Below are 13,753 nucleotides of genomic sequence, written 5' to 3'. Positions count from 1 at the left end.
CATTTTTGGTCAATTTTTTTCAGAGAAATTTAATCTTTTTGGTTGAAAATTTATCTGACATTTTGAAAATTTAACTGCTTCATTAAAAATTTATTTTATTTTGTTAAGAACTTATTTCACTTACTGAAAATGAAACGATTTATTTATTTTTAGTTGAAAATTTATCTTTTGTATGTAAAAATGTTTCTTTTTTTGGAACAAAATTTCTTTTTGGGTTCAAAATTCAACTATTTGGTACAACTTCAACTATTTTGTTGAAAATTCTTTATTTTTTTACTGGAAGTTCAGATATTCAATTTTTTTCTTAAAGTTGATTTGACTGTTTTATATTCTTTTTGTTCATTCTATATTATTTGAAGAAGTGTACTCATCACGGAAAAAATATTTCAGTAAATTTAATATTAATGACAACATTTTTAAAATTAATACACAATTATTTATAATTAGTTTAAAATAATTATTTTTAACATTAGAAAAAAGGACATTTCAAAAGTATTTCAAATATACTATTTATCAAAGTAGAATCAGCCCCAACCAGAATTTTGAGATCTTTTTATAATTCGCATGCGTCGTGTCAACAACTGGATTGGTTACCTTTGGCGCGCTCATTTAAAATGACTAAATCTGCAACAAAATTGTTTGCAACAAATAATACTTCTAAAATTACTAAAATAATGATTTGGTCACAAAATAGACCGGGGGAATAGCTAGTGAATTATAAATTAGCCTAGATCAAGTTTATATTATTCTTTTTTGTTTTCCTTTATTTCCTTTTTTATATTATCCCAATTAAACGAAAATTAAATTAATGAAAATTTGTGATTCATGCGAAATATTCTATTATATTAAAAGCTTTTTCGAACCGGAATTTGTTGATTCGAACGAGGAATTAATTCTAAATTATGGTCAGAAAAATTCTTTCTTAAAAATTCTGGATTTCGGTAAAGTGATTCACTTGAAACAAAATTTGGGTCAGGCCGAAAAATAAAATCGATACTACTTGTGGATAACGATTTTTTCACAAGATTCGTCAGCTTTGACGTTCTGCGAATTTCGTGCAAAGAGTCCTTCACTTTTATTTCTTTATTTTTGATCATTTCTTTATTTTCTTCATTGTCTTTATTTTCTGGAACTTTTATTTTCACTTTGTAATTTTCTTTTTCCATGAGAGAGCACTCATTGAAAAATGAATCTCCAGCTCCAAGTCCCTGAAAATTATAAGACTTTTTTGGACACCCAGGTTTTAAATCTGCCCGATTTTTTTGAAAATTCGATTCTCCTATCTTGGAAAAATCTACTGTTTGTCGAGTCGTAAAAACATTTCTTTTTCCCTTCTTCCTATTTTCTAGAAGAAAAAGAAAAAAGTCTGAAAATATCAATTTATTTAAAGAGTCTATTAATTTTTTCACAAAAGTACCTTTCATGTTAAAAATGTTAATATTTTCTTTGTTAACTTCAATTTCGTTTTCTACCAAACTTTCTTTTTGAGATCTTGAAAAATTGTTTTTTGGGTCCAACTCATCAAATGATTTATTGAAATTCTTTTGGACTAAACTTGAAACAGAACCTGGTTTTAAAAAAACCTTTTTTTCCTTCTTTTGAGAAAAAATCCTTTGCAGGGAAAATTTGATGGGCACATTTTTGAGGGCAACTGTTGATCGCAAATGATTTAGAAATTCGGAATAATTTCTCAAGCAACCAAAAATGTGGGTCGTCCATAAACTACGTTACAAATTTTAGGCCAACACCCCCCAACAAATTCTATTAAAACATAGTAAAAAGGGTGTTTAAAAAAAAATGGGTAATAATGGTGGAATAAATTATTTAAAATAAAGTTAATGTTAATATTGTACTGTATTAATTAATAAATACTTTAAATTCCTAGGATTTGAAGTAAAAATATATGTTTAATTTTCAACAAACAAGATTACTTTTTAACCAAAAAGACGAATTTTCGACCAAACACATTAATTTTAATCTTTTCAATGATATTGATCCAAAGAAGTTGATTTGCAAAAATATTAATTTTTGACCACACTAGTTCAATTTTTATCCAAGTATTTGAATTTTCGAAGCAATAAATAATAATTTTTTAACAAATAGTTCAATTTTCAACCACAAAGTTTAACTTTCTACAAAGAAATACGAATTTTCAAGAAAATACATCAATTTTTAGCAAAATTGTTGAATTTTGAAGCCGAAAAGACGAATTATCTATAGAAAGATTAAATTTCCAAACCAAAATTATGAGTTTTTAATAAAAAAGTTGATTTTTCAGCAAAAACTTAAATTTACCATATTTCGTTAGAATATTAAAATATATTAAAATATTAATTTGGAACAAGATTCATTTTTTACAAAAAAGGATGGTTTTTCAACTAAGAAAATTAATACTTGAAGAAAAAGGGAAATTGTTAATAAATTGCATAAATCCTTAACTAACAAAGATCAATTTTCAATAGAAATATAAATTTTGACCCAAAATGAAATAGTTACATTGTTATTTAAAAAATAAATTTTACAAACTAGTGGTGGAATTTTTAACTCATAAAGTATAAGCAAATGAAATGAAAATGATATAGGTAAAAATTCTGAAAAAAAATCCATTTTCAACCAAAAAACGAATTTTCAACCAAAGTGAAATTTTCAACTAGAGGTGAATCTTGAAAAAACACTTACAAATTATTTCAGCCAAGTGGTTGAATTTTCTATAAGAAAAGATTAATTACTAATAGTTAAATTTTTTACCAATTAAGGTCTTTTTTTATAGAAGCATTATTTATTACATTTTTTGTTGAGATTTCATCTTTATTTTTAAACAATTTAACTACCTGGTTGAAATTTAAAATAATTTGTTAAAAGTCTATTTTTTTGTAAAGGGTTCATTATTTTAGTTACAAATTTAGCTATTCCGGTTTTAAAGGATTAATATTCTTCGTTAAAAAATCAGTTTTTGGGTTGAATGTTGAACTCACTCGTTCAGAATTCATTTTTTAAGGTACATAATTTCAGTTGAAAATTTATCTCTTTAGTTACTTAATTTTTTAAATAAAAAATGTAACTATCCTGTTTTTTGTTGAAAATTGATATTTTAGATTGGAAAATATCTTTTTCAGTTAAAAATTCAAAATATTGGTTAAAAAGTTTTTTTTCGTTGATAATTCGTCTTTTTGTGTTGAAAATGTATCTATTACGTTAGAAATTGCATCTTTTTGGGTTACAAATCACAACTGTTTAGTTAAATATTCATTTCTTTTATTTGACGATTCAATTTTTTTTTGTAGAATGTAATTTTTTGATTTAATTTTAATTTTTTTTTTTAATTAAAATCTTTTTTTGCAAATCTATTAACTATTACATTTTTTGGAATTAATATTAAATAGTTAAAAATGCAAGAACCTGGTAGAAATTTGTAGTAATTTTTAAAAAATTAATTTTGTTTTAGTTGTTGATTCATCATTTAGGTTAAACATCCATATTTCCGAGTTAAAAATTAAACGGTTTTTTACCAAATTCAATCTTTTTTTCCTGAAAAATGCAACAATTTCACTGAAAATAACCTTTTTTGTTAAAAACTTATGTTTATGTTTAAAAATCCAAACATTTGGTTAAAAATAAAACTATTTTTTTTTTAAATTAACTATTTCGAAAAAAATGTAGCAATTTTATGGAAACCGAACTTTTTTTCTGGAAGTTTTTTTGTCAGAATTCAAATGTTTTGCAGATAATTCGCCTTTTCTGTTAAAAAAACAACGACTTTATTGAGAATATTATGTTAACTGTTTGGTTAGAAAGATTTATTTTTTAATAGAAATTCAACTACTTGGGCAAACTAATTTGTTAAAAAAATTTGGTTTAAGATTTACCCCTGCTTGAAAAATTAACTTTTACGTTAAAAATTCCTTCCTCGTTGTGCTGATCCTTAATTTTTTATCTGAAAATTAAAAAATTCCATTTTTGTTAAAAATGTATATTTTGAGGTTGAAAATCAAATATTTAGTCGAAATTTCATGTGTTTTGATAGAAATTCTTCTTTTGGGCTTGTAAATTAATCTTATTAGTTAAAAGTTCATCTTCTACGTTCAGCATTCATCTATTTGGTTGAAAAATATAATTTTTTGGTTAAAGTGAACTGATTAAAAGCACATTCTGCTCTGATAAAAATTAATTACTAGAACTGAATATTTGATGATTCCAATTTTGGTTCAAAAATTATATTTTTTAGTTAAAGATTCATCTTTTGATAGAAAATTCATAGTTTATGGAAAACAAGTCTTTCTTGGCTTAAAATTAACTTTTTTTAAATTATTTCACCCCTTTGTCTTGAAAATTCAACAATTTCGTTAAAAATTCATATTTTTTGTTGAAAATTCAAATATTTGCTTCAAAATTCAAATATGTATTTGAAAATAAAGCTTTTTCATACAAAATTAATTATTTACAAAAAAATACCTATTTTGTAGAAAATTAGCTTTTTTGATGAGAAATCATATTTTTTTATTAAAAATTAATCTTTTGGTAGAACATGAATTTAACTATTGGATCAAAAAATAATCTTTTTAATTAAATTTTCGATTACTTGGGTTAACCACTTTAATGAAAATTTTTTTTAAGATTCAGCTCTGGTTGAATATTAATCTTGTTTGTTGAAAATTCATTTTTTTGTTTCAGAATTCAACTATTCGCTTAAAAAAATCGCCTTTAATTCTTTAAACTCAACTGGTTTGGAAAAATATTATTTTCTGATCAAAGTGATTTTTAAACGCAAAATTTGAAACGGGAGGGGTAAATATACTCAAAAATTGGAAACGTAGAATATGAACGACCCCTTACTTAGGGGTGCCAATAGACTGCCAAGGAATCCGATGATAAGATGTGTGGCAATAATATTACAGTTATCTTCCACAGCACTTTTAAAAATAATTTCAGAGGATTCGCAAAAAATAAATCCAGACAAAGAACCAAATAAAATTGATATGGTAGGTGAATAAAAATCTGGACCAGCGGAAACAGCCACAAGACCGGAAATGACGGTTTGGATACATCTTGTTATTTTCCAATAATCAGTAAATTGTCCAGTTTGGAAGAATTGTAAAATTATTACGACTAGATAAGACGAGGAAGCTGCTAAGAGATTGTTTATTAAAACTTCTTCCAGTTTTTCAGAGATATTGATAGAACTTATTCCCTGAAAAATAATTTTATTTTTAAATATTCCTTTTATCGACATTTACCGGCATAATAGGTTCCGATCCCTGCTGAGATTATTAATTATAATCAATATTGTTAATTCTGAGGCAAGAAAATTAATTTTTAAACAAAAAAGACGAATTGTCCACTAAATAGTTGAATTTTTAATAAAACAGTTATTATTTTAACCGGAGAGATGAAATCCCAATTATAAGCTGATAGATCTTCAACCTAAAAAATTAATTTTTGAGAAAGTTGTTCATCTTTTTATGAAGTAGTTGCATTTGCAACCGAAAAAGTAACATTCTTAACCAAAAATATAATAATCGACATTTAAATTAAAAAAATATTTTTATTTTAATCACAAAAACAGTTAAACTCAACCCAAAAAAATACAACAAAATAGTTTAATCTTTAGACAAAACTAATTAATTTTCAAACATGCAGATTTGAATTAGTTAACATTCTTAGTAATTTTAATTTGCATTAATAATAATCACTATTTCACCAGAATACGAAATTCTAGAATTTTCAAGACAAAAAGGCGAATTTTCTACAAAGCTGTGAAATTATGAATCGTCAAAGAAAGAAGACATTCCAGCACAAAAATAAAATAAAGTGGTTAAAAATTTTAAGCAGTAAGGACGAATTTTTTACAGATTATTTAAACATTGAACGAAATGAATTTTTAAGTAGGTAGTTAGACTTTAAACTAATTAGTTGAATTTTCAACTAAAAGATTAATTTTCAACTCCATCTTTCTTGAAAACAGTTTAATTTTAAAAAAATAGTTGAATTTTTCACAAAAATTTAAATTTTCAACAAAAAATGTTAATTTATAATCTCAACAGTTTAATTTACAACCAATTGTTGATTTTTTAAGCCAAAAGGACGAAGTTTTCTGCATAAATGTTGCATTTTCAACTGAAATGATGAATCTTCAACAACAAAAAATAGTTTTAAAAAGTAGTTTAAATTTAATCCAAATAATTGAATTTTAATCCTAAAAATATAAAGTCTCAAGCGGATAAATCCTACACAAAAAAAAACTTAAGAGAGTAGTTTAAATACAAACCAAGTGGTTGAATTTCTTAAATTAAAAACAGCTTAATTCATCCCAAAACCTAATTTTTAAAAAAATTGTTGAATTCTGAACCAAAACGATCAATTTTTAAACAATTACAACAATTTTCAACCAATAGGGATACTTTTCTGCAAAAAAGACGAATTTACAAGCAAAAAATATATCAAACTTTTACCAAGGAGTTCACTTTCTAACAACCAAAAATGAATTTAAAATTAAAAATATAATTTTTTAACCGAAACTGGAATAGTTACATTTCAGGCAAAAAATAAAATTTTCTGAACCATATTACAAACAAATGTTAAACAAAATATTCAGATTTTTGACAAACTACTAACTTTTTAGCAATCGATTGTATTTTCAACAAGATAAAAAGTCAAAATGTTATCTAAATAAATGTTTAAGTTTATGAATGGTTGCTCGATATTAATATAGATATAAAATTAATATAATTACATAATAATATAGAATTGAATTTTTCAAATTTTCCCGCCCTAATATTGGAAACTTTGAAACGTCTGGCCAAAGTTCCTTTTAACTTTACGATCCTACGATAAAGAAGAAAATTCTAGACACAAACCATTTAGCAAGGATCAGAAGCATGGCTGTCGGTAAATGATGGTAATTGAAATTTTATTTACTTTCAAACATTGTCAATACCTGGAGTCCAATAAAAATTAAAAAGTAACCAGCAAATAACATTGCTGGTGAACTAGAAGGAATACTGGATTTATCGATATCCTTTAATGTAAGAATTCTTCGGCCCAAAGTGAGGCATCCAACTAGTGCACTGAGTCCTCCTACGACATGAATTACTGCTGCTCCAGAGTGATCTTCAAAACACCATTTTTTTTATTAATCCTCTTTTCATTTCCTTTCTCTCCAATTCTCGATAGCTTACTCCAGTTCCCTCTTCTATATCTCTAGCACTAGAGAACTCCTTTCTTTTTTCTTCTTGTCTTGTTAATTGTATTGCCCTTCCTCTCCTTTCTTCTACCTCCTTTTGCACACTTTTTTGGTAACTCTCCCCCCTTTCCCTCCCTTAGCTACTTCTCAAGCTGCTATGCCGCCTTTCGCGCTCTAATACTTAGTTTATCCCTTAATGCTTCTTCCCCTACTCCTCAACTTCTTTCTTCAGTCTCTCCGATCAAACAGTTACCTATACTTTATATTATCTTGGCATTAGCGCCTTCCACTATAATCTCAAACCTCATCCTCTTTGCTTATCTTCACTTTGGGTACCACTACTGCTTCTTTCCATAACTCTAGCACACTCTCTCCTATCCATACTCTATTACACATTATCCGTAACCATTCCTTTATTAATGTCCCTCCGTATTTCTAGTCTTCTTTTGGAATTTCATCTATACCAGGTTGTTTTTCATCTTTCATTATGCGTAACATCTCAACTAATTCTTCCCCTGTTATATCCTCTTCCCCATATCTCTCTACCATATTTTCCGCCTTTCCTATCTTTCTTTTCTGCCCCTCCTAGTATATCCATAAAACATTTTTTTCATTCTACCATCTCAATATCCTCGTTCACTCTTTCCCTTCTTTTTTCATCTCTATTCGATACCTTCCAAAAGTCTTCTTTCCTTCGAGCCTTCTCCGCATCTTCTTTAAACCTCTTACTTTTTTCCTTTCTTTTGATCACGCAACTCAGTATATTCTGTCTTTTCTCTTCTATATTCATCTCCACTATTTTTCTCCTCTCTCTATTTTTTAAATTCTTTTTTCATTAAGTTATTTTCCTCTTTGTATTCCTCATCTTATCCACTTACACCTCCTCCTTCACTAAATTCTCTTTTGCTCGCCAGGAAACTAGGGGAGAAAGGAGTGAGAGCAGCGGCGGAGCTAGCCCTGAGGGGGCCCTGTATCAAAGTTCTTAGAGGGCCCCTTTCTAGGAAAATAAACAAAAACACTCACACGAAAACCTCGGGGCCTGTTTTATAGGAAAAGGCAAGAAAATATAGTAAGCTTGGAAAGAAAGCATAGATAGTTTATAAGAAATTGGCAAAATGAGATGTAGTGATAATAATGTAGAGGCAGTTGGATGAGAAGCAAGGAAAATAGTTAGGGGAAGGTCATCAACAGGTTATAAATAGTGGTTTCAAAATGTTAAACGGAAGAAATAAGAAGGCAGAGCAATAGAAGGAATGGTAATGTGAGTAAGGACCGAAAGTATAGCTCATGGAAGGATAAGAAAGAGATGAAAAACCTAAAAAGAAAAATTAATAGTAGAAGAAGTGTATGAAGAGGAGAGCGTGTAAGAAGATAAAAAAAAAATAAATAATCGATTGGGATGGAAAACGGGATTTTTAAAGAGCTTTGAGAAGATGGTATGGTTTATCTCAAACAGAAATATAGAGGGCGAGGAGAAAAGGAAGGGTAGTTAGTTATGTGCTAGTGGAAGAAGAGTAAGTAAGAAAACAAAGTTGAAGTGCAGGTAGGGGGGACTTTTTTTAAATTATTTAAAAAAAAATAAAACTACTAATTTTCTACGAAAAATACTTACATAAATTAAAATTATACACATATTTTAAAACTTGTACAAATTATGATTTTTTGTTTGAAAATATCAATTTCAAGGTGAAGCAAGAGCTTAACGTAAAATTGTTTTAAAAAAACTATTAATCTTCTTTTAATCCTAATAATTTTGGGTTGTAATATCAACTATTACATTTTTCGTTAAGGGCTCATTTCGGTTAACACTAATAATAATTATTATTATTATTATTATTATTATTATTATTATATCCAGTAATGACTGTTGTCACCTCCAACGCTCCTGGCCACTCGTAATTTTATACCTACAATATCATCGCAGGAGGTTTCAAGCATCGTATTAAATTAGTTGAATTAACTTATATCATTCCAATCTCACAAGTCTCTTGACTCAGTCCGTGGCTATGATATATAACCGGGTTTACCCGAGTAAAAGTTTAATAAAAACACAAATAATCAAAATTATTATAAAGTAGAATTATATAAATTTATTATTCAATTTATTATTAATTTATTATTATGAAATTTAATTATTCAATTAATAAATTAATTAAAGATCGAAAATAATAAATTAATAATAAATTAAATTTTGAAAAGCATATAGCTTTTCTAATTGTTGTCGAAATTAAAAATATCATTAGGATAATTTGCAAGTCGTTTCATCCTGTACCAAAAATGTTGAAAAAAATTTCTAAAACTTATAAAAAACTTTATCTTTAAAGGTTTATAGTCTAAGATTTTTGGTTTAATCGAACAATTTAACTGAGATAGTTTCTAAATATATTTGATATCCAGTTCAGAATTGAAATGAAATTTCCCAATTTATCAAAAAAAATATTTTCTTATATTTTTCTAAACATTTTCAAAAGTTTTAGAAGTATATAATTTTTCTAATTTTCATTTAAATTGGAAATTACATTACCATAATTTACAAGTATTCTACCCATCTATGAAAAACTTGAAGAAAAAAACAGACAGGCGTACATACACATAGAGAGGCATACAGACAGAGATACAGACAGACCCCGGCAAAATTTATTATTTTTGGACTCTGCGAGTGCCGAAACTTAAAAATCTGTTAAAAACCCGAGATCGACAATTTGAACTATTACATTACACTCTCATGAATGAGAATGCAAAAATAAATAAAAATATATAAAACATAATAAATTAATTTCCAAAATTAAAATTTGTATATACATATTATTTATTATTTTATTATTTTTTATATAATTTATTATTTTAAATTTATCTTCTGATAAAATTTACAGATAAAAATACTTAGTTAAAAATTCATTTCTTTTTGTTGAAGATTCATTATTTTATTTGAAAACTCATCTCTTTGTTTAAAAATTTATGTATCTTTTTCTAAATTGTGTTTTTTATCAATTAATTTTTTACTGAAAATTTAACTAATCTATTTTTTCTTTTTTTTAATGCATTTCTTCAGTTGCAAATTTATATATTTTATTAAAAATTCTTAAAATATTAGGAATTAAGTAATATAAATTTAATAATATTGTATTGTATATTGATTATAATTGTTTCGGGTTATTATTATTGAATAATTATTATCTAATAGTTAACGCTTTGTATTTAATTTATATAGTACCCATATCAATTTTATTTAAAACAATTTATTGTTGGAAATTTCGATTTCCAGTGTAAAATTCCAACATAAGCTAAAATTATTGAAAGTTGTAAATCTTCTATAAAACCTAAGGCTTTATACATTTATTTACTTTCAACAACAACGATCATTTTATTCGAGCATGTTGTTAAATTTTTTTTGAAAATTCTTTGAAATCTAATCATTTTTTTAATAAGAATGATTTTTTGCAAAAGAAAATTCAGCATAATTTAACTGAAAATTGTTAATAAATTTGAGTCTACTTCTAAATGAAGTTTGAAGATAAAATTCTTTGAAATAAAAATAATTGGATTGAACTTAATCATTTTTGTTTCAAAATAATAATTTTAGGTAAAATACAGGAATATAATCTAAAGTTGTTCAAAAATGGACATTTTTTCAAATCTGATATTTCTGTATATAATAAAAATACCATTAATTGTTGAAAGAAAAAGATGATAATTATAAATCATAACAAAATTGTCCATTTTCTTCGAAATATAATTATTTGCTTAGTTTTGTTTGCATAAAATTTTATTATTTTTACATCATTTTATTTTTTTATATGACTTTATTACTATTTTTCTAATATTCGCCAATAATGTATTTTTAAATCCATTTCTAACAATGATATATTTTTGAAAACAAAATTTTTAATAAATCCTTATTTTTGCATTTTTTGCAGCTAGATAATGATTTACGAAAACATATTTTTATTTTAAATAAAGTAACGAAATTGAATATTATTTATTTTATAAAATACTGAAAGGCTTTGAATTAAGATTGTTTCTCTGTTTCATGCAATTTTTGAATTAAAGTATAAAATAATATTATGACAATGAAACGCGTAGGTAACGTGATCAGATTCCTATCTTACCGACATTTTTTGCACATTCTCCTGTCTACATGAATTGAGATATCGAGTTAAACATGATGTATATAAATGAAAGGCCATAAGAAACGTTTATCTATTCCTAAGTTTTTAACAATCACAAAAATTACTTTTGGAAGAAAATTTATAATTATAAAATGCTTAGAGTGAAATTTCTTTGTTTGTTAGTGCTTCTTATTAATATAGCCAAATTTTAAACTCAGTATCTCATTTCATGTGGAAAGGAGTACGACAAATTAAAATATCGGTAAGGTAGGAATAATGGCTTCACAAGGGCATATGGGACACTAATCCGATTCCTGATTTATCGACAAATTGGCGCTTCAAAAAAAAAATCATTATAATAAAAATAAAATTTATAATCTTTGACAATTTTGAATTATTTTTGTGTTTTTGTCAGAAATTGGCATTTTTAATTTCCTTAAAATATCCCAAGGTAGGTTCGCAACTTTGAACAATTTTTGCTTGTTTTAGCATTTAACACACAAAGTTTGTATTTCAAAACAAAAATCCTTATAATTTAAATAAGCTTTTGAATCTTTTCAAATTTTTTATTCTTTTTTAGGTTATGTTAATATTTTACATCCAAAATTATTATTTAAAAAAATCGTGACAAAATCAACAAGATTTAGAATATTCTACCAATTTATTATTTTTAATTGTTAACTTATTATTATAATTATATAATGAATTTATTATTATGCCACGGAATTTTTTACGTGCCTGAAAACCTCTGGATATTTCGATTTTTCGTTGTTGTTGTAAAGTTATGGAATTACTTCGAAAGCGTGCGTATTTTTTTTTAATTCTACAATAAAATTGTATAAAAATAATTCTCAATTGGTAAATTTAGCTTTATATTACTGTATTTAAAAAAAAAATTAATTCTTTTTTAAAATTCTTTTTAGCTAAAAATTTAACTATTCCATTTTTTCTTGAAAATTTATCGTTTTTAGTTGAAATTCTTCTTGGCAGAAAATTTATCTTTTTCCCTAACAATTCAGCGGTTTTTCTTTGCATTTTTTTCTCTCTTTACTAAATATTTATTAACTGCATACATACTATTATTTTTATTCCGAATTTATATTTTCTGGAATAGAAATTTAGTTCCCTAGTTGGAAGTTAAACTCTTTATTTGAAATTAACTTTTTTGTTGAAGATTCATCATCTAAATTTCAAATTCATCTCTTTCTTCAAAAATAAGCTATTTTATGGATAATTAGTTTTTTCTTTAGATGGTTATTAATTTTACTAACTAAAAATCTAACTAATTTAGTTAGAACTCTAAGCATTTTGTAAAAAAAATTTTATATTGATAATGAATTTTTTTCTTCAACTGAAAATGTAACTGTTCTAGCAATAAATTCCATTATTTTAGATATAAATTCATCTTTTTGGTTGTACATTAATTTTTTTAAATAGAAATTTAATTATTCAATTTTTGACTGAGAAAATATCTTTCTTTTTTTAATTTCCTATTTTTGGGTGAAACCTTTGTTTTGTTGTTTAAAAATCAATTAATCCGGTTGAAGATTATTCATTTTAATTTAAAATTGATTTTTTTGGTTTGAAATTCAAATGTTACATATGAAGATTTAGAATTTTAGTTGAAAATTAGTGATTTTGTTGGAAAATGTAACTATTTTGTTTTTTAAATTCTTCTTTTTTGGTAGAAATTATTCTTATTGGTTGAAAATTGACTTTTTTAATGGAAAGTGCAACTATTCCAGTTAAAGTTTCATCACTCTAGTTAACAATTTTTGCCTTTTTTGCGGAAAACTAGTTTTTTCAAATGAAAATGTAACTATTCCTTTTTTCATTGATAAACTATCATTTTCATTTCGACATTGAAACGATTTGTATTCTACTTTTTTACATTCTCATCAGAGAAGGTATTAGATTTGTGTAAAATTTGCCCCCCCCCCCCATTTTTGTCAAATGTCTACGTTTTAAAACCCTCTGAATCCGAAAAAAAGGTTTTTATCAATGTGTCTGTCTGTATGATCAATTTAGTTAGCTATCCATTTTGATTAAAAATTTAAAAAGTGGGCACATTTTGGATATTTTAGATACCACTTTTTTTTAAATAAAAAAGTTCTCTGTGCGGTTATTGATAGTATTCAAAAAGTTTATCAATATATCCCAAAGACTTTTTTTATTAAACCAAAAATTACCAGAATTGGACATTACGGTAAAATATGTGACGACAAAAATTGTGCACTTGAAAAAGATCTACAAATTTGTTATGAATCACTTTTTGTTAGGATGCGTAGGTTTGGCTTTAATTATGAAAAGCAATATCAACAGTAAAAAAGTTTGCTCGCTGTGTGGGCACGTCCTCAGCACAACTTGTGTCTTTTAATTTTTTTCTTTTTCGGTCCGGGTGTGGGGTTTCCAAAAATTATTCATGAAAAATAAATCATTTTTACATTCTCAGCAGAGAACGTAT

General features: G+C 25.7%; 1 protein-coding gene across 1 annotated transcript in view; it reads right to left on the bottom strand.

The window, feature by feature from the left end:
* Positions 1–622: 622 nt before the first annotated feature.
* Positions 623–13,753, bottom strand: part of LOC117177065 — a 36,784-nt gene continuing 23,653 nt past the window's right edge. Inside the window, exons 6-9 of the mRNA XM_033367543.1 lie at positions 6,935–7,114; positions 4,834–5,188; positions 1,418–1,651; positions 623–1,345 (exon numbers count right to left, since the gene is read on the bottom strand). Coding sequence (XP_033223434.1) covers positions 846–1,345; positions 1,418–1,651; positions 4,834–5,188; positions 6,935–7,114 — 1,269 coding nt within the window. The 3' untranslated portion in view covers positions 623–845. The remainder of the gene's footprint in view (positions 1,346–1,417; positions 1,652–4,833; positions 5,189–6,934; positions 7,115–13,753) is intronic.

The sequence above is a fragment of the Belonocnema kinseyi genome, chromosome 1 (assembly GCF_010883055.1).
Source record: "Belonocnema kinseyi isolate 2016_QV_RU_SX_M_011 chromosome 1, B_treatae_v1, whole genome shotgun sequence".
In the NCBI taxonomy this organism is placed as follows: Eukaryota; Metazoa; Arthropoda; class Insecta; order Hymenoptera; family Cynipidae; genus Belonocnema; species Belonocnema kinseyi.
Note: the sequence above shows the minus strand (reverse complement) of the source record. Positions and strands in the feature narration are given on the sequence as shown.